Raw genomic sequence first — 22,205 nt, forward strand, 5'->3', positions numbered from 1 at the left:
CCCTCCCCTGTGACCTCTGCGTGCCCCATGGGCTACCCCTGCCTGTTTTAGCCCAGGGTTCTACAAGTGGGGCAGCAAAGGCAAGGGTAACACGAGCTGGCTCCGGCTGCAAATAGCAACAGGCCTTTCATGAGTGAAAGCCCAAATATAGACCTGCCCACTGCTGACTGCTCAAGTGTCACCAGGAGAGGTTACATGCTGTCCCCTGAGTTACTTCATTTACTGTGGGGATTGGAGTCCGGTGGCTCCACCGAGGGCCTGATGTATGGTCATGAATAGAGGGCTGGGGGCTGTCACAGCAAGGGCAGGAGGGTGGCTGCAGGCCACGCAGAGAAGGAGGACTTCTGAGAATCCCCAGGCTGTGCACCTTCCACCTGGCCTGAGGGGCTTTTCCCGGAGTCTTTTGCATAAGCACAACTCTGAAGGTAATCAAATGCAACTTAATTTTTTTTCTCCCACTATTCCTTGAACATTTACTCATTTATTCCCATCTCTGGATAAAAATCGAGCACACCCATGACTTTCTGCTCCCTCTTAGGTAAGACAGAGTCCTGGGGTCACTTGAAGGCATAGTCTCCATTCAGTAAGGGAATGTACAGTCCAATACGTTAATTAAAAAGTCAAACTTAGAGGACTTCCCTGGTGGTGCAGTGGTTAAGAATCCACCTGCCAATGCAGGGGACACGGATTCCAGCCCTGGTGCAGGAAGATCCCACATGCCGCGGAGCAACTGGGCCCGTGCACCACAGCTACTGAAGCCTGCGTGCCTAGAGCCCATGCTCCGCAAGAAGAGAAGCCACCGCAATGAGAAGCCCGTGCACCGCAACAAAGAGTAGTCCCCGCTCGCCGCAACTAGAGAAAGTGCGCACTCACAGCAACAAAGACCCAACGCAGCCGAAAATAAATAAATAAGTAAATTGATTAATTTTTAAAAAAGTCAAACTTAGTCTAATGGGCATCAAAATCTCCCCTCCCCAGCTGAGGCCTCTGTAGCTGGAAGTCTGCCCTGGGAAAGGAGGGGATGAGGTCGGCCTCTTGTTCCCACACCTCCTCCCTTAGCTGCTGGTTTGTTTGCCAGGGGCAGGAGGCACTAAGGTGATAAGACAGCTCCTATCTGAGTTGATGCCACAGAGGGTGGGCGCTAGCTTCTGGCTCTCTGGGGCAGGCAGATGCTTAGAGCACTCTCTGTCTCTCTGAGCTTTTGTATATCTCTGGGGTTTACCATGATGAGCCCTTTCCCCTGGAGTTCCCACGACCAGGCTGAGAACCCCGCTATTCCAGGGGGTCCCTTGCACTCCTCCTCCAGGCCCTGGTGGGCCACCTCCAAGATTTCTCAAATGAGGTCTCCTGACCCATGCAGCTGGTTCTCTCAGGCAGGATCTAGGTGACTCCTTGCTGGCTCTGTCGTCCTGCTGGCCCACATCTGGATATTGGGATGTAGGCTCCATCTTTAGTCCTGGCAAACTCTGGGGTGCAGACAATTCCAATGCAGCCACTCCCCCTGGCTCTGCCACCAAAGCAGCCAATCCTTTCTCCTCAGGCCACCATTGACCTACTTGCAGGAAATACAGCGAGCTACCTGAAGGGTCCCTTTGAAGACCCCACACTGGGCTTGGGGATAGAGGGTGGGGCTTCCAACTCTCCCCCCGCCCAGTCCAACAATAGCTCTCTCCAGAAAAATCGCTCCACCAGTCTCCCTCTCAAACACCCTCTTTTCTTCACTCTGATCCCTTTCTATTTTCTTCCACTGGTGGAAGGCATGAATTGGGTTCTGGACCATTTCCTTGAAAAGTCTGCATGTGGTGATTTGATCTCAGAATTTTACATCTATTGCTTTTTGAAACCTTAATCAAAATTTCATTTTTAAAATACTGTTACTGCCAGGTATCTATACAATAAAAAATATTGGAAGCCAAATAAAATATCAAAAGCAAACAATTTGAAAGAATAAATTATGCAAAGATATACGTACAAGAATGTTCACCACAGCATTATCTATATTGGCAGAAAATTGAAATTAATCTATTCCTACCAATATAGAATTCTTTAAATAAATCACAATACTGTCAACTCAGTTTTGGCAAGTATTAAAAATAATAATGTAGATATCTTTTTAAATTAATTAATTAATTTATTTATTTATTTTTGGCTGTGTTGGGTCTTCGTTGCTGTGCGCAGGCTTTCTCCAGTTGTGGTGAGCAGGTGCTACTCTTTGTTGTGGTGCGCGGGCTTCTCATTGCGGTGGCTTCTCTTGTTGCAGAGCATGGGCTCTAGACACATGGGCTTCAGTAGTTGTGGCACGCAGGCTTCAGTAATTGTGGCTCGCGGGCTGTAGAGCGCAGGCTCAGTAGTTGTGGCGCATGGGCTTAGTTGCTCCGCAGCATGTGGGATCTTCCCAGCCCAGGGCTGGAACCCGTGCCCCCTGTATTGGCAGGGGGGGTTTTTACCACTGCGCCCCCAGGGAAGCCCCACGCCCCTTTTTTTTTTTTTTTTTTTTTTTTGCCGTACGCGGGCCTCTCACTGCTGTGGCCTCTCCCATTGCGGAGCACAGGCTCCGGACGCGCAGGCTCAGCGGCCATGGCTCACTGGCCCAGCCGCTCCACGGCATGTGGGATCCTCCCGGACCGGGGCGCGAACCCGTGTCCCCTGCATCGGCAGGCGGACTCTCAACCACTGCGCCACCTAGGAAGCCCCAATGCCTATTTTTTTAATGTGGAAAATGTCCACAATATATTTGTAAGTACAAAGAGTATGCAAAATATTATTACAATATAATTATATATATACACACACATATATATATATACACACACACAAAATGAAAGCAGGGTTTATCTTTTTTGAGTTATTTTACTTATATCTTTGATATGTCCATTTAATAATAATTATATATACCTTTTATTACTTTTTAAAATTATTTTTTATTGTAAAATAATATATAATACTTGGCTGAGAAAAAAGCAAATACTACAGAAGAACCATAAAGTGAATGTAAACCAGTCATGCATCCTGGTAACAACAATTATTAGGTTTGGTGTATACTTTTCCACATTTTTTCTAAGAATATATACATTTATTCCCCTTTCACAAGAAATAAAATTTTCTTTTATAATTAGAAAGCCTGCTAGTTTCATTTTGAAAAAGCAAATAATTTAGAAAGAATAATAGAAATGATAAGATTATAAAACCAGTAAAGACATACTGTAAAGAATATTCAAAGATATTAAAATAGACTATTAAAGAATTGTAAGAAATCATATTAGATAAAAAGATATATTAAAAAATAGTTTGAGGAAAAATAAATCACTTCAGCTAGAAGGTTATCTCTCCAAGAGGACTGGGTGACAGCCAGAGTAGCTATTGGGAATCCAAGAACCCATAGCCCCACCTCTCCTGGACATTAAAGGGAGGGACCTTCAGATAGAGGCACCTTTAGACCTTCAAGCTACATTCCACAGAGGCTGCTAGATGCCTTGGGATTATCTTGTGTGTGTGTGTGTGTGTGTGTGCGTGTGTGGAGATGCCCCTAACCAAAGCTTCAGCCTGGCCCTGTTTTTTTTTTTGGGGGGGGGGGCGAGGGGGGTTGTTGTTGTTTTATCTTGGGCATAATAGCAAGTACAAATCTGATTCCTGGCGTTCCCAGCTCAAAAACTTCAAAAGCCCTTTCACTAGTTCCTGAATCAAGCCCTCACAAATCGTGTTTTGATGAAGGGCTCCTTCCCCGCTCCCTGGGCTTCTCGCTCCTCCCCCTCGGTCCTCCAACCCCACTACCCCTCTAGCAGTGCTCTCACAGGACGGGAGCTGACATGTACTGTATTTCTCAGTCTACACTGTACATTTCCTGGGTAGAGCCCAGTGTTGTCTTATACCCTGTTGTATGAACAGGTTCAGCTCCAACCCACACTCCATCCCTACCTGCAAACTACATCTCCTGATCTCCGTAAACAGGTCTTCAATAGCCAGGTGGTCTGAAGTGTCTAATTGCCTAAGTGTCTGTGTATCTTAAGAAACGTTTCTTTTCTGGGTCTCAGTTTCCTTATCTCTAAAATGACGTGTTAGAACACAGATTATATTTAAACATGTTGGTTGGGAGCTGGGATGCTTTGAAGATGGAGGGACTGCACGTTTTTTGTATGCCCCCTCCGCGCCTAGCCTCCCCAAACAGGCACACAGCATACATTCCATAAAAGCTTGTTGAATTGATACCAATAAGCTTGTGGCTTCTACCCAGTAATAGAAGACCAAGTCAGCTAGCTGGGTTTATGTTCTCAAGAGGTTCACAGTTTAGTGTAGGAGGCTAAGACAATAACTCGTTCATTTAACAAATATTTTTTTCAACGTCAGTGTGTACACAGGTGGAAAAGGTGAGGCAAGAGTGATCATTCCAGGCTCCAGACGAGGTTGCGACATTGATTGATTCGGAGCGGCGACCTTCTGACCTTTTCATTGGTTGTAGCGAACCCTCCCTTCTATCACCCAACCAATCCCGGAAGCGTGCTGGAAGCCTCCCAGGCCGCGGGCAGCCAATCAAAAGTGCCGAGGGTTGCGGCAGCTGGGGTGCTGACGCCGATTTCAGTTCAGCGAAAAATGACGCGGTCCGGACAGTCCAATGGCTGGGGGTGCAGGGAGACCAGGCTCCGGCGAGCCGAGCCCTCCGGGCGCTGACCGCCGGCGGTCATGGAGGACGAGCAACCCGACAGCTTGGAGGGCTGGGTGCCGGTCCGCGAGGACCTGTTCGCCGAGCCCGAGCGGCACCAGCTGCGCTTCCTCGTGGCCTGGAACGACGTGGAGGGCAAGTTCGCTGTGACTTGTCACGACCGCACGGCGCAGCGGCGGCGGCGCGAGGGGAGCCAGCCCGGGCCCGAGCTGGTGTCTGAGCCCGTGTCTGAGGCCGCCGCGCCCCCGCCCAGCTGGGCAGGCCTGCTCTCGGCCGCCGGGCTCCGCGGCGCGCACCAGCAGCTGGCGGCGCTGTGGCCGCCGCTGGAGCGCTGCTTCCCGCGGCTTCCGCCGGAGCTGGACGCGGGCGGTGGCGGGGCCTGGGGCCTGGGGCTCGGGCTGTGGACGCTGGTATGGCCGGCGCGCACGGACCTCGGCGAGGCGGCGCTGCAGGAGCTGTGCGGGCAGCTGGAGCGCTACCTGGGCCAGGCGGCCGACGGCTGCGGCGGCGTCGCGGTGCGCGACGCGCTCTTCCCCGCCGAGGGATGCGCGGCCGACTGCGAGAGCCTGCGCGAGTTCCGGGAGCGGGTCCTGCACGCGCGGCGGGACGAGGCGGGGGCGCGGCTGCGCCAGGTACGCGCCCGCCGGGCCGTCGCCCGGTCCTTCTGCCTCTCGGTTGAGCCTCGGGCCCTTGTCCAGGGTGGGACGAGTGCAAGAGGGGGGGTCCTTCCGCAGACCAGCGCGGGGAAGGAGCAGGTTAACAGCCTGATGCGCGGAAGGGCCGCGCAGCCTCGCAGGTGCTCTTCACCAGTCGGGGAGCAGCGAGGGGAATTTCGCGGAAGCCCCGTGGGGCCTATAGCGAGAAGACTAAGTTAAATCAAAGTTTAATCGCAGTTAGGAGCCAGGGTAGGCCCTTAAACCCTTCCCCTGAAGATGCTGGTGGAGCTGGCTGTTTTGACAGGAAGTGCCAGAGAATACTGAAAGCAAAACTAGAAATATCCCATCCGTGTAGGAAATGACAACACAGACTGAAGGTAAACACTAACAGGTTCTGTGTATGAGGGAAGACCGATAATGGAGACAAAATGTTTTAGAGGATGAAGGTGCTTCTAGGACACAGGTTTTTTTAGGTAATAAAGACTTGGTCAAGTGGACAGCCGACAGGATGTGAGCTGTCTTCATCAGTGTGGAACAGCAGCAACATGAGTGCAATTTTAAGCTTGAAAGAGGTAATTAGCGAGATGGAACAATTCATTTTTTTTTTTTTTTTTTTTTTTTTCCTTGCGTTATGCGGGCCTCTCACTGTTGTGGCCTCTCCCATTTGCGGAGCACAGGCTCCGGACGCGCAGGCTCAGCGGCCATGGCTCACGGGCCCAGCCGCTCCGCGGCATGTGGGATCCTCCCGAAACGGGGCACGAACCCGCGTCTCCTGCATCGGCAGGCGGACTCTCAAGCACTGCGCCACCAGGGAAGCCCAACAATTCATTTTTTGAGTGGTAAGCTTACAGAACTGAAGGGAATTCACAAATTCACAAAAGGGTTTAAGAGAAAAATATGGCTCATATATCCACAACCAGCTGACTCTCCTGAGTCAAGATTTAGTGCCCAACCCACACTCTGACGTGCCTTTTGCTTGCCCTTTTCTCATTATACGCCGTACTTAATCTGAATGATTTTTCTCTGCCTTCATTTGAGGAAGGGGTGGTGTAAGAGAACAATCCAGCCACATTTCAAAATTTTAATTATATCCTCTCAAGCTAAATATAGAATGAGCTTTTTTTTTTTTTTTTTTTTTTCCGCGGTACGCGGGCCTCTCACTGTTGTGGCCTCTCCCGTTGCGGAGCACAGGCTCCAGACACGCAGGCTCAGCAGCCATGGCTCACGGGCCCAGCCGCTCCGCGGCATGTGAGATCCTCCCAGACCGGGGCACGAACCCGTGTCCCCTGCATCGGCAGGCGGACTCTCAACCACTGCGCCACCAGGGAAGCCCCTAATTTCATTTTTAATGTGAGGAAACCACAGGGCAGTTTCAGGCCAGTCAACTTTATCTTTTTTAAAGTTATTTTTGACTGTGTTGGGTCTTTGTTGCTGCACGCGGGCTTTCTCTAGTTACCGCGAGCCAGGGCCGCTCTTTGCTGCGGTGCGAGGGCTTCTCACTGCAGTGGCCTCGCTTGTTGCAGAGAACAGGCTCTAGGGGCCCAGGCTTCAGGAGTTGTGGCTTGCGGGCTCTAGAGCGCAGGCTCAGTAGTTGTGGCACACGGGCTCAGTTGCTCCATGGCATGTGGGATCTTCCAGGACCAGGGCTTGAACCTGTGTCCCCTGCATTGGCAGGCAGATTCTTAACCACTGTGCCACCAGGGAAGCCCAACTTTATCATCAGACTTATTTTTTAGACACCGGTTTCTGACAGAAGTAGTTTTTCCTTAAACTAACATATGTTACTATTGTAAAAGTTATACTTTACCCAAGTTGAAGTTCATTTAGAGGTATTATGGCACTAGTATAGTTCATACTGTTAGGCTAGCTGTTGACACTTGTGTGGTTCACCTGTTTACGTGTAACAGGTGGGCGGGGGAGGGCTTAAATACAAAATATACTGCATCCATGGAAGTGTATGTGATCATCTTAATACTCAGCTCATATTTAGAACAGGAAAGCAATTGATTCTAGAATTAGACCAGTTGCCAGTATTGCTTGTATATATAAAGTGAAGCTGAATGGTTTGAATTCTGAAGTCTAAGCAATAAGACTGAAAAGTATCAGTTGTCTTAAGTTTACTTTTTTGTGTGTTTTAATATTTTTCAGGGAAACTTTTTTTTTAATCCTATTATTATCACCTGGATAAAATGTCAGCTGAACATAGATCACTTTATGCTTAAGTGGAGGGAAGGAAACAGAAGAATTTAAGGATATTGACTGGGAAAAAAAAGTCTGTACTATTACTTGATTTTATTTCTCTTCTCCTGTGGGGGGGGGGTAAGGTAATTTCTTACTAAATGAGTTTATCTAGATTATAAATGCTCAGTTTATTTTCTAACCTGCCTCAGAAGAAGCGCTCTGCAGAGGCTAGAGCCACATTTGTGATGCTAAATGAGTCTGCTGGGGGTTTGGTGGCAATATTAACCTGGGAAATTAAGAGAGCTGACATGCTGGAGAAGTACTTGGAGGCATTTCTGTGTCCTTATGAGCTTTTAAAAAAGGAGTACATCCTCACAAAACCTTTATGGTTGGAAAAGTGATGAAAAATATCCTCAGTCTACACCCTATTTGATGCCTTTTTCCGGTCATTTTCTCTGAGTACTTAGAGAAAACATAGTTGAGATAAAATTTTCAACTCTGCATCCTCCTCCACCTCCCATTTATTATTATAAAAGTCCCCAGGGCTTCCCTGGTGGCGCAGTGGTTGAGAGTCCGCCTTGCCGATGCAGGGGACATGGGTTCGTGCCCCAGTCCGGGAAGATCCCACATGCCGCGGAGCAGCTGGGCCCGTGAGCCATGGCCGCTGAGCCTGCGCGTCTGGAGCCTGTGCTCCGCAACGGGAGAGGCCACAACAGTGAGAGGCCCGCGTACCGCAAAAAAAAAAAGAAAAAAAAAAAGTCCCCAGTTACTAAACAGTCTTCAAAAGCACAGTGCTGAGTGATTAATTATAGTAATAGTAGTCTACTGTGGATATACCATGATTTATTTAACCATTCTTACTGGGCATTTTGGTTGGAGAACAATAGCATTTTCGTGTTTAATCAGTTTTTGGTTTTTTGTGTTTTTTTTTTGCGGTACACGGGCCTCTCACTGTTGTGGCCTCTCCCGTTGCGGAGCACAGGCTCCGGACGTGCACGCTCAGTGGCCATGGCTCACGGGCCCGGTCGCTCCGCGGCATGTGGGATCCTCCCAGACCGGGGCACGAACCCGTGTCCTCTGCATCGTTAGGCGGACTCTCAACCACTGCGCAACCAGGGAAGCCCCTTAATCAGTATTTTAAATTGACGCATTAAAGTTTAGAATATTCAGGTTTCTTTAGCTTTGTTGGTTTGGTATGATCCTTATAAATACTGTCCATACGTGAGCTTTATTTACATTTTGCCTTCTAGGTGCTTCAAGGGCATGAAAAAGCCAACACCATGGTAGCATTAATGAAAGTGTATCGAGAGGAAGATGAAGCATACCAGGAATTAGTTACTGCGGCAACCATGTTCTTCCAGTATTTACTGCAGCCATTCAGGGATATGCGAGAACTTGCAACTTCATGTAAGCTTGCTATTTTGGTACGTTTTCTTTATATTTTTACTTTATGAGATTTATTCTTTATCGTATACTATTTCTTCAGTCGCATTTAAGATTCAGTCTGTGTTTCCACTTTGGGTTTACCCTATGTTTAGATATATTGTAGATATATCGAATTTATTATTTTTTAAATTGATTTCAGATGAAGACATTTTACATCGGTCGTCTTAATACATTAAGATTTCTGCAGATTTTCAAGGGTTACACATTTTCTTTGCTGGTGACTTTTTTTTAATTTTAATTTTAATTTTTTGGCTGCATTGGGTCTTCATTGCTGCACGCAGGCTTTCTGTAGTTGCAGTGAGCGGGGGCTACTCTTCGTTGCGGTGTGCGGGCTTCTCATTGGGATGGCTTCTCTTGTTGCAGAGCACCAGCTGTAGGCACGCGGCCTTCAGTAGTTGTGGCACATGGGCTCAGTAGTTGTGGCTCGTGAGCTCTAGAGCGCAGGCTCAGTAGTTGTGGGGCATGGGCTTAGTTGCTCCGTGGCATGTGGGATCTTCCCGGACCAGGGATCGAACCTGTGTCCCCTGCACTTGGCAGGTGGATTCTTAACCACTGTGCCACCAGGGAAGTAAGGATACATGCAGACTTCTGAGAAATAGGATGAAAATTTAAATAGCAAGGCCCTGGATTGTAATTCAGTAAATTAAACTTTAGTCAATGCTGTCATTGCTCTTATTTCATTGAGCCATGGAACACTAGATAGAATAAGCATTATCATTCCAGTGTTATAAATGAATCTGGAACCAAGGTGGGTGGGGAGGTTCAATAGCTTTATCTGGTTCTAAACCAGCTGGAATCAGAAGACAACAGAGACATCTCTTGATCTCTGCCCGCTGCACTGGGCCATCCTTCCACACATGCACTTATGGCCACTGCCGGGCTACCATAAAAATGGTATCATGTTTAGATGAAACTCATGCCAGCCTAACCTGTGGAGAAAGTTGTTCTGTTCATTATTTTGCAAATCTATTATTTGGATTGTCTTTACTTCCTGTGTCTATTTTTTCTTTCTCTAAATAACAGCTGTACTGAGATATAATTCACAGACCATATAATTCACCTATTTAAAGTGTACAATTCAGTGGTTTTTAGTATATTCAGAGTTTTGCAACCACCAGCACTAATTCCAGAACATTTTCATCTCCCTGAAAAGAAACCCCATATGCATTCCCCATTCCCCCCCAACTCCAGGCAGCCACCCATCTGCTTTCTGCCTCTAGATCTCCCTGTTCTTGAAATTTCATATCGTATGGAATGATTTGTGTCTGGCTCCTTTCATGTAGCATCAGGTTTTCAAGTTCCATCCATGTTGTAGTGTGTATTAGAACTTCATTCTTTTCATTGCCAAATAATGTTCGTTGTATGCACATAGCACATTTACATATCCATTTAGCGATTGATGGACATTTGTAACTTTCCACTTTTGGGCTATTATGAATGTTGCTATGAATATTTGTGTACAAGTTTCTATGTAGACATATGTATTCATTTTTCTTGGATATATGGATATGCTGGACCCTACAGTAACTGTTTAACCTTTTGAAGAACTGCCAGACTATTTTCCATAAATGCACACTCCTACCAGCAGTAAATGAGGGTTCCGATTTGATCACATCATCATTAACACTTGTTATTGTCTGTCTTTTTGATTATAGCCATCCTAGTAGATGTGAAGTGGTATCTCATTGTGGTTTTAATTTACATTTCCCTGATGGCTAACCTGGGTATATTTCTTATGTCACTAAATCATGCTTGGTAGAAGAATTGGATACTAGATGACATAGTATATGTCACAATCATTCATGTTTTAGGTTATTGTATTACTCTTGCCCTTCAGAAAAGAATCTCACTATTGAAAAGCTTCCTGCCATGTCCCTAAAAGAAACCACAGCAACAGCTAACACTTGAGTGTCATGTACCAGGCTTTTGCTGAGTGCTTAACAATACAGGTCTCATTCAAACAATCGTGTATTATTATTAATAGAGAAACATAACTTGACAACATTCCCTTATAGAAAAAGTTATTTGAGTAATACAAAGTAAAAGTAGGGTTTTTTCCCTTTATACTCCAGAGTATCCCTTTGTCATCCAAAGGATGCACCACTTAGAGCCTTATTCATACTCAGTAAGGAACTGATGAATGAATGAAATTTAATTGACTATGTAGTAGTAATAAAAGTAGCTGAAATAATCCATGTGACCAATTTCCTTTCGATTTCCTAATGGCTCTACATTACTATTCTCTTTTACTAATACAACTTTCCCTTCTTTCTATAGAAGTCCTTGGATGAGGATGGTCTGGGTCCTAAAAGGATGGTTGCCCTGCAGAAGGAAGCCCAAGAATGGACCAGACGGGCTGAAGAAGCTATAGTCTCAATTCAGGATATTACAGTGAATTATTTTGAAAAAACAGTAGAAGCGTTAGCAGGTAATACTAAGATACATGTAATTTTCATTTTATTCGGAAAACATTTGAGTGCCTCTTAAGCACCAGGTTCTGTATTTTTTAGGTACTGGGGATTCAATATAAGGATAAGCATAAACAGCCACTGTACAGTCAGGTAAAGGGAGAAAAATCTTAATTATATTAATTATATATTCATTCAAACACATGGAAAATGGCAGTGGCAACAAGCCACATGAAGTGGCAACAAGCCACATGAAGAAGAGAAACAAGCTCTCCTGAGAGCTTAGGAGAGAGAAATTTGGCCCGATCAGAGTGGCCAATGAAGGTCTCTGAGAAGTGGCACTTGCCCTGATATCTGAAGGGTAAATGGAAGTGGAGAAAGCAAAAAAGTGAGGGAAGAGTGTTCCAGGCAGGAGCAGCATTTGCAAAGGCCCTCTGGTTTTTGGGAGCTTGACAAGTCTGAGGAACTTGGTAAGTATGCCAAGTATGAGGAAGCCATGGGCTGGAGCACAGTCCAGGCACACCTCATGTCATAGCTCATTTCACTGCACTGCACTTTACTGCACTTCACAGATATTATGTTTTGTACAGATTGAAGGTCTGTGACAGTCCTGCATTGAGCAAGTCTATTGTAAAATAGCGAGTGCTGTTTTCCTAGCAGCAGTTGCTCACTTCACGTCTCTGTCACGTTTTGGTAATTCTCCTAATATCTCAAACTTTTTCATTATTATTATATTTTTTATGGTGATCTGTGATTAGTGATCTTTGATGTTATTATTCCAGAAAGATTACAGTTCACTCAAGGTTTAGATGATGGTTAGCATATTTTAGTAATAAAGTATTTTTAAATTAAGGTATGTATGTGATCTCAGATGGCCTCAGCCTGCAGCAGCTTGAAGCAGGATTTCGGTTCCCTGGCCAGAGATTGAGATCAGGCCATGGCAGTGAGGACGCTGAATCCTAGCCACAAGACCACCAGGGACCAGTGGCCAGTGACAAGGCCCTGGCCTATCAGCTGTGTAGAAATGAATTTCCACATAGAGACAGAAAGTAGTGAAGCAAGTAAAGTGTTTATTAGAAGGAAAAAGAGGACAGTGGCTGTGGATAGACACACGGGTGGGCTCAGAGAGAGTCGCACCCTCCTGGTAGTCCGAATCACTTTTACGGGGCATTTCTTCCGGGTTTCCTTTGACCAACCATCTTGCTTTGCCTGGGTCTGAGTCCGTATATGGTATATCTCAGGATCCTCCCGTGTGTGTGCGCATCTCTTAGCCAAGATGGATTCTAGAGGCTTAGGGTAGGTTGACATCACTTACTATGAGGTGGCGCCCCCTCCCTTTTTGACCTCCAAGGAGCCTTTCTGTGCATGTGTAGTCAGGAAGTTCTCCTTGACTTCGAGAATGAGGAATATGTGGTCTTTTATCTCTTATCTGGTAAGGGCCCAGCCTCCTCCATCATCCTGCTTTTTTTTTTTTTTAATTTTTAAATTTTTGGCTGTGTTGGGCCTTTGTTGCTATGCACGGGCTTTCTCTAGTTGCAGCGAATGGGGGCTACTCTTAGTTGTGGTGCACAGGCTTCTCATTGCAATGGCTTCTCTTGTTGCGGAGCATGGGCTCTAGGCATGTGGGCTTCAGTAGTTGTGGCACGTGGGCTTAGTAGTTGTGACACACGGGCTTAGTTGCTCCGTGGCATGTGGGATCTTCTTGGACCAGGGATCAAACCCATGTCCCCTGCATTGGCACGTGGATTCTTAACCACTGTGCCACCAGGGAAGTCCCCATTATCCTGCTTTCATGGAGTTTCTGCTATTACAGAGTTTCTGTCCACAGGGGAGAAACTGTTTAGCCTGGGGCCCGTCTATCTCCTGCCTCAAATATACATTGGTTTTTTAGACATAATGCTACTGTACACTTAATAAACCACAGTAGAGTGTAAACATAACTTTTATACGCAATGGGAAACCAAAAAATTCATGTGAATCACTTTATTGTGATATTCGCTTTATTGTGGTCTGGAATTGAACCTGCATTATCTCTGAGGTATGCCTGAATGGAGAATGTGGTGTGAGATAATGCCAGCAAGACCGGCAGGGATGAGACCATATGATCTTGTGGGCTGGGTGAAGGACTTTGATCTTAAATCATTGTTGATAGTAGACCCAAATAGCAACAACTTATTGTCTGTCAGTTTGTTGAACTATAGTACATTTATAAAATGGAAGGCCGTGTAGCAGTAAGCATGATTCTCTATAACTGTATTTATGAATAGCAAGAGTTCCCTGATATATTAAGTGAAATAAAAAAGATATAAAGCAGAATGATGATCCTGTGGGGGGGTTTTTTGTTTGTTTGTTTTGGTCAAACTATATCTTCCTGTCTGTCTAGCTAAACATAGAAATAGTCTAGAAGTATATGCACCAAAATGTAAGAAGCAATTGCTTTAAGTAAGTGAGATTCATGATTTATTATTTTCTTTTTTTTAATGAAGTTATCTAAAATTTTATACCAATAACCATTATTTTTGTGACAATAAAAATTCACTAAAATACAAGAATTCTTCTTTTAAAAGGGATGTTTTGCAGGTAACATGGGAGGCAATAAACAAAGAATTAGTTCAGGATAAATTTTTCTGTTTTAATGAGCTGTAACTATGTTTTATTTTATTAATTACAATACAACAGGAATGCAGAAACAAATGGCACAGGATGAGAAGAGATTTGGCCAGGCTGCCTGGGCCACAGCAACTCCTAGGTTAGAAAAACTCAAGCTGATGTTAGCTCGGGAGACTCTGCAACTCATGAGAGCCAAAGAGTTGTGTTTCAGTCACAAAAGAGCTGAAATTCAGGGAAAGGTGAGACAATGATAAGTGAAACTTTGTTTTAAAAATACACTTTTATTTTAGGTAGAATCTTTTTTTCCAGGCATTGTGAAAGAGCTTCCTTTCTTCGCTTATTCCAACACCATCTTCCAGTAGATAAGAATTTGCAGACTGTGGAAGGTTGGCCGTGAAGTTTCCCTTTGGTCAAAATGCCTGTGAAATATTATTTTTTAAAAATTGTTTATTTATTTGTTTTTCGCTTTGTTGGGTCTTCATTGGTGCACACGGGCTTTTTCTAGTGGTGGTGAGCAGGGGTTACTCTTCCTTGCAGTTTGTTGGCTTCTCATTGCGGTGGCTTCTCTTGTTGCGGAGCACGGGCTCTAGGCACGTGGGCTCAGTAGTTGTGGCTCACAGGCTCTAGAGCGCAGGCTCAGTAGTTGTGGGGCATTGGCTTAGTTGCTCCACAGCATGTGGGATCTTCCTGAACCAGCGATCGAACCTGTGTCCCCTGCACTGGCAGGCGTATTCTTAACCACTGCGCCACCAGGGAGGTCCCTGTTTGTGAAATATTATATTGTAGGATTCACTTGATGATAACATCAAGCTCAGTACTGATGTAGTACTTTAAAATCAATCAAGTACTCAGTACTTTAAAATCAATCAAGCCGTGTTTTCAGCACAATTTTAGAATAATCAAAGAGGTGCTTTATCCTAGAAGCGTAGTCACTTAATTTTTTTCCTGTAACATTATGACTTTAAAGCAGAAAACATTTGTAAATACCTCATTGCCGTTTATTTTTCTCAAAACCTAAATGTTTTCATATATTTCAGGGATGTGATAAAGTATTTGTGACAAACATTGAAGAAGGCATTTTTATCCCATTAAATGAAATGGAAAAGTGTTTCTTCTCTATTTGCTTTTTTTTATATTTGATATTGAGCAAGGAATAGAAGATAACTTGAATGCTTGTAAAGTTTGTCTTTAATATACTAATTATTTTAACTTGCTCTTATTTTTTTCATGAAAACAAGATGGAAGATCTTCCAGAACAAGAAAAAAAAATAAATGTTGTAGATGAATTAGAAATACAGTATTATGAAGTTCAGTTAGAACTATACGAGGTTAAATTTGAGATATTAAAATATGAAGAAATACTGCTTGTTACACAGTTGGACTCTATTAAAAGACTTATAAAAGGTAAAATATATATTTAAATGTATATATGTTTAAATTACACATTCAAGGAAATACAGATCATATTATCAATTATTGTATATTGTCTAATATATCTGAAATTTTCTAACAAAGTTTCCCTTTACTACTTTATTATTCAAATAATATATTCATTGGTAAACACACAGCAAAACAAAGGGAAACTATTATTACCCCAGTTAAATCATTTAGAGATACTTAGGCTCTATAGCTTTGTAGCCTTTTTTGTATGCTGATGTTTATAAATCTTTCAATTTCTTAAACCAGAACTATGTATCCTGTTCAGTAACCTCTTTTTCACTTAATACATAATAATCATTCTTCCATTTCAGTAAGTAATAAAACCATCAAAAATTTTAATGGCTGCATAGTATTCCATTGTATAGACATGCCGGGATTTCCAGTTTTTCACTGTTGTGAACAGTACTGTAGTGAAGAACCTTCCTTTACACATCTTTGTGTATACAACAGATTATTTCCTTGGAATAAATTTCTAAAGATGGAATCAGGTCAAGGACAATGCATATTTTACATTTTGACACATAACTTGTTAAAAAAAACACTACAAGAATCATTTGATATGCATTTTTCTGTACCTCTACTATTTTCTAAATTTCTACATTTCATTCTGCATAATGGCCTTCTAGATAGGTTGTACAAAATGATGCTCCCATCAGCTGATTATAAAAATAGCTTTTTTCCCCATACTTATTCATTTAAATTCTCACCTACTTGAGAGCAAAAAATGGCATCTTCTAATTTTTATTTATTTAATCACAAGTGATGTTGAACGCAATTTTGTATGTTTACTGGCCATTTGTATTTCTTTTATTCATGGCCTATTCATGGCCTTTGCCCATTTTTCTTTGGAACATTCCCTTTCTATATTAGAGATGTTATTCTATTATCATATGTTGCAAATAATTTCTCTGTCATTTGCTTTTTCTTGCCTTGTAGGAATATTTAATTATTATGAAGTCACCTCTATCAGTCTTCTGCTTTGGTATTATACCTCCTTATCCCAAAATTATATCAGTATTTACTTATGTTTTGTTTCAGTATTCTTATGATTTTGTTTTTAAAAACATTTGGCTCTTTAATCCAGGTGAAATTTATTTTGATGTGGGGTAGGAATCTAACTTTTCCCCCCAAATTGTTAGCAGTCCCAATCACTAGTTTTTTTTTTTTGTTTTTTTTTTTTGCGGTACACGGGCCTCTCACTGTTGTGGCCTCTCCCGTTGCGGAGCACAGGCTCCAGACGCGCAGGCTCAGCGGCCATGGCTCACGGGCCCAGCCGCTCCGCCGCATGTGGGATCTTCCCGGACCGGGGCACGAACCCGTGTCCCCTGCATCGGCAGGCGGACCCTCAGCCACTGCGCCACCAGGGAAGCCCCCAATCACTAGTTTTAAAAAACATTTTCCCCTGTTGCTTTGCTTTGACTTTTACCTGTCTCATATTCAGAATTATCATATTTGTTTTGATCTATTTATGAGTTGTTATTTTCTTTCACTGATTTGTGAGTGGCTTCTGGTGCCAGTATCATGCTGTTTCTATTATTGTACCTTGGAGGTACATTTTAGTATCAGGTAAAGCAAGTACTTCCCTCATTACTCTACTTTTCCAAAAATTTTCTGACTTTTCTCACTCCTTTATTCTTCCAGATGAACTTTAGAATCATTTTGGCAAGTTCAAAACAAAAAAACCCAAAAAACTCGGAATTTTTATTGGGATTGCACTTAACATTAGAGATAATTTGGGGAGAATTGTCATCTTTTCAATTTTGAATCTTCCCATCCAAGAACATGGTATGTCTCTCCATTTACTTAAGTCTTTTTTTTCCTAAAGTCCCTCCAAGTTTAGTAATTTTCTTCATATAGATCCTGAACATTTAATTTAATCCTAGGTATTCAAAAAACTTTACAGTAGCTTCACATTATAAGCATTTTACATATTTAGGAAAAACTTCTATTAGAAAAAAGTTAATCTGGAAGGATGCATGCCAAACTGTTCATGTTTTCCTCTGGGAATAAGATGCCAAAGAGTTGGTGAAGGAAGAGGAAAATTTCACTTTTTATTTTGTGTACTTCTGTAGGGCTTGAATTTGTTACAGTTAGCATGTATTTTTTAAAAGTCAATATGTAATTAAGATTAAATATCATTAAGGCACCTTAATGCTGTACTGCTGGTAGAATGTAAGTTGCCTTTCTGGAGAAGGGTGATTTGACAAGAGTCATCAAGAGCCTTAAATATTCATCTGCTAAGGAAGTAATTAAAAATGTACACAAAGATTTATATTCAGATGTTCATCACAGTGAAATTGATAATAATAGAACACTGGAACATTCTAACAACAGAGTGCTTAAATTTGAGAATACTGTGTTGCCATTAAAATTATATTTCCATCACATGGAAAAGTTTCTCTAAGAATTCTGTTTATGATATGTGTAGCTATATAAGTTGTGTGTGTGTGTGTATGTGTGTACACATAGACATATATATACATAAATGTTAATCATAATTACAAGGATATTTAACTTTCCTTAAATTAAAAAAGTATGCAATATTTTTAATAATAAGACATATTTTTAAGGAATCATTAATATGTTTCTAGATAAACAGGATGAAGTTATCTATTATGATCCATGTGAAAATCCAGAGGAACTTAAAGTCATGGATCGTGTAATGGGGCTGCAGGATGATAAGAATCTGGAGGTGAAGGAACTCAGCCGGCAGTGCCAGCAGCTGGAATCTAAACGGGGCAGGATCTGTGCCAGAAGAGCCCGTCTCAGGAACAGAAAGGTAGGAGCGCCCCGGGCAGCCTTCTTTTCTTACCCCTTCTGGGGGTTTCTTCTTTTATGAAAGATAAAGAGGTATTGAAAATAAGGCTTTTATCAATGATTAATTTTGTGTGTGTTTATGTAGCTATCAGTGGATACAATTAAAATACATTTAAAATGTTTTTCTTAAGATTCTTTTTCCTTTTGGATTTAAGCATTCACCATCATCTTTAGATTTTAATTGTCTTTCAACAACTATTTATTGAATGCCTATTACGTACACAGGTATTTTAAAAACCACAATAGGTAGAAACTTCTAATCAGCTATAATAAATGCTAAAATTAATTTTATTGTGAACTGTTGATTATAAAATATCAGTCAGATAATATTCAGCTCATTTCGATCCTTATATGCGGTGAGTGATTTTTTTTTTTAATTTTTAAACACTCCGTGATTACATAAAAAGGTAACATACTAAGAATGGCTAAGCATAATTGAGATGTAGTTTTTAATATAATTTTTCAGGTATTGTAGGTTGGATGTGTTATGTAGGTATATTTGGAGATATTACTTAGAACATTATGGGGAAATGTGTTTAAAATAATTGCATTGAAACAGATCCTTAGGACACATCCCACTTAGGAATGTGGGACTGCCTGTATGTCCTCTCATTTCCACTTGTTTGGAGGATTTGCTTTTTCATCTCTCAGAGTACTGAATCCTAGCCATGGCCCTCCTACCGGGAAGGAGGGATTCCCGTAAGTAGCCCATCACCCCATATCACGTGACCGAGGAGAAGGCAGAAGCACTGAGCCACACCATAACTCCTATTAATAAATGCTTTATACTGCAGCCCAAATGCAGTGCTTTTTTCTTTTAACTTTTTATGCTATAGCCCATGGTAATATTAAAAACCATGTGGCGTTCAATTTATAACCAGGTGAAAAACAGATCTATGAAATTATATTATTCCCCCAGGATCAATGCAAAGAAAATCATCGACTCAGATTGCAACAGGCTGAAGAAAGCATAAAATATTTTCATCAGCATCATAGCGTTCAGAGGGTGAGTGGTTGAAGAAAAATGTTTTATATTTGCATAACATGACACACGAGCTTAAGTTTGTGCAAAGTGGAGCTCCACTGCCCCATCAGCCTTGATCCTGAGGGGACAGCACAGTCTGGCCCTGCAGCGTGGGGGGCAGACGTGGGGGCCAGAGGAGGCAATAACGTCAGGTGACAGTCCCTCTCTTTCTCAGGACTTCTGAGAAGTTTACAAATATGTGTTTGTTTAAATACAGAAAAGAGACCAGAAAAAAGAGGAGGAGCAAGAGAAAAAAGAATGGATAAACCAAGAGCGCCAAAAAACACTCCAACGATTGAGAGCATTTAAAGAGGTGAGTTCTAGAAATAATCACTTCGCCTGCATTGTCTGGAGAAATAAACGAAGATCACCCATCCTAGGAGAAAAGTATAAAGTATTAGGAACAGATAATTTGGGACATAAAATGTTTCCCAAATGCCATTATTTGTAGTCTATAAATAAAAATCAAAAATATTAGAAATATCATGATGTTTTTGACCTTGCCGCACACTAGGGTTCCTGCTCTGCCCCCTGACCAGGTGGTTTGACTCTGCTCACCATGGTGTCAGCTGGCAGGAAAAACTGAAAATAGTTAAATTGCCCTTAGATTTAGCTGTTTCCTCATTTGTAATAAAGAAGTCTTTAAAATTTGGTCAAGGAAACATTGTGATGTAAGTATAATTTTGCGCCCTATTAAAAGTGAATAGGTTTAAAAAAAAAGTAAATACTTATTTTAAAGTAACATGAAATTTGTTGAATGTAGAACATAAACCTGTTCTCATCACACACCTGCAACACACACCTTCATAATGACCCAAAAGAGAAAACCACCCACTCCCAGACATAATTCTGGGATGAGGTACTGAAGATGCACTGTGTGATACCAACAAGAAAAATAGGGGCCACCAGAGTGAATCAGTCATGTCCTACAACTTCATCTTGTTTCCTGATATGCTTTCTACTCTGATCACTGCCGTATACCAGGCATGTGCTAGGCACTTACATTCATTCTCATTTAATTCTTAAAACAACCTTGTGCGATATCACCACTTTAAAGATGAGTAACTGATGCTCAGGGTGATTACACAACTTAGATCAGGGATATAGAGAGTCAGAGCCACGGCAGAGATTCTCCAACACGGGCAGCACATCAGAAGCACCTCTGGAGCTTCTAAAGAATACTCATGCCCAGACCCCACCTCCAGAGAGTCTGCTTGTCCTGGGTGGGAGCCTGGGCATGAATGCGGGGGGCTACATGAATACAGATGAGCCAGGTGGACAGTAACTTGCTAGTCAGCTGTCACCAGAGGGTATTGATCAGTGTGGAGGAAGGGACTTCAGGGATGCAAGTCCAGCTCCGTAGCCCTGAACTAGTCAGAGCAGTCATGAACTTTCAAATGTAGACAGTATGAAGATGGTATGAAGGTGACAGAAATCAGGCTGCCTAAGCTCTCAACAAACTGGAACGAGTTGACCTCAAATTGGTAAAAGTTGCAGTTTTTTTGGTCCATGGAGGTATACATCCCTCAAGATTAGGTCTTTGTAAGGTTAGGTTTTTCTTTAGTAAACTATACCTGCGAGACCAGAGCTTCTTTATTTTTTTTATTAATTAATTTTTATTGGCGTATAGTTGCTTTACAATGTTGTGTTAGCTCCACTGCCCAGCAAAATGAATCAGCCATACATATACATATATCCCCTCCCTTTTGGATTTCCCTCCCATTTAGGTCACCACAGTGAATTAAAGAGTTCCCTGCGCTATACAGTATGTTCCCATCTGTTGTCTGTTTTATTTTATTTTTATTATTATTTTAAAATTTTTATTTACTTAAATATTTTTGGCTATGTTGGGTCTTCGTTTCTGTGCAAGGGGTTTCTCTAGTTGCGGTGAGCGGGGGCCACTCTTCAGTTGTCTATTTTATACATAGCATCAATGGTGTACATGTGTCAGTCCCAATCTCCCAATTCCTCCCACCCCCACCCCTTTCCCCTTGGGCATCCATACATTTGTTCTCTATTTCTGCTTTGTCTGTGTCTCTATTTCTGCTTTGTAAATAAAGTCAACTATGCCACTTGTCTAGATTGCACATATATGCGTTAATCAGAACTTTAATTCACATTTTTCAATTATAAAATTTGCTCTAAACATAAAAATTAGAGAAACATCCATAATTCCTGTTTTAACTGTCACTTTGAGGTCCACCCTGCTGGTATTTTTCATACCTCTGTTTTTTACCTGGTTATAATACATTTAACACCAGATCATCTGCATTTTTTAAGGATGTTTCGGACTTTGCACTACTTATGATTTTTCATGGCTGCCTAATACTTTAAATTCACCATAACTTTTTCACCTATTGTTGATACTGTTTCTGATTTTTCATACTAAAAATATGATGAATGTTTTCATCTGTATATATCCTTTCATATCTTTATTACAGAGAAAGTATTCTATGAAAGGATATAAATGCTTATTCCTTAATAGATAGATTTAGTAGCAAGGGTGGCTGTACATGGTGAGAAGGAGCCATTTTGTGAATTAGAATAATCCACACACAGAAATGCTTCAGTGTTCACTTGTAGAAAGCTTTAGCATTTTGACGGTTTGCGTTTGTAGCAAGTTTCTCACAACAGTTTTTCATTTTCAGAGATGTCCAGGTCGCTCTGTCCTAAAGAGCTCTCGCTCACAACCTGTGGCTCCACACCTGCCGAGTGGACTTCCCCGGCAGACATTCCCGCCGACTTCTCAGATGACGGCGGTGATCCATCCGTCCTCTAGGAAAACCAGCAGCACTCCCTTATCTGAAGTTAGTAATGTGATAACCCCTGAGCATGAAGACTGTGCTAGAAACATCCCTGTTCAGACTTTTGTTCCAGTTGGTGCCCATACACACTGCAGATCAAGTGAGGAGTTGTCACTGCTGCCACCTCCTCCTCCTCCTCCTCCTCCTCCTCCTCCTCCTCCA

General features: G+C 42.5%; 1 protein-coding gene across 1 annotated transcript in view; it reads left to right on the forward strand.

The window, feature by feature from the left end:
* The first annotated feature begins 4,625 nt into the window (after positions 1-4,625).
* Positions 4,626-22,205, forward strand: part of WHAMM (WASP homolog associated with actin, golgi membranes and microtubules) — a 19,987-nt gene continuing 2,407 nt past the window's right edge. Inside the window, exons 1-9 of the mRNA XM_007470081.1 lie at positions 4,626-5,289; positions 8,745-8,918; positions 11,218-11,368; positions 14,028-14,197; positions 15,197-15,362; positions 17,990-18,177; positions 19,135-19,221; positions 19,457-19,552; positions 21,888-22,161. Coding sequence (XP_007470143.1) covers positions 4,678-5,289; positions 8,745-8,918; positions 11,218-11,368; positions 14,028-14,197; positions 15,197-15,362; positions 17,990-18,177; positions 19,135-19,221; positions 19,457-19,552; positions 21,888-22,161 — 1,918 coding nt within the window. The 5' untranslated portion in view covers positions 4,626-4,677. The remainder of the gene's footprint in view (positions 5,290-8,744; positions 8,919-11,217; positions 11,369-14,027; positions 14,198-15,196; positions 15,363-17,989; positions 18,178-19,134; positions 19,222-19,456; positions 19,553-21,887; positions 22,162-22,205) is intronic.

The sequence above is a fragment of the Lipotes vexillifer genome, unplaced genomic scaffold, assembly GCF_000442215.2.
Source record: "Lipotes vexillifer unplaced genomic scaffold, Lipotes_vexillifer_v1.1 scaffold532, whole genome shotgun sequence".
Classification (NCBI taxonomy): domain Eukaryota; kingdom Metazoa; phylum Chordata; class Mammalia; order Artiodactyla; family Lipotidae; genus Lipotes; species Lipotes vexillifer.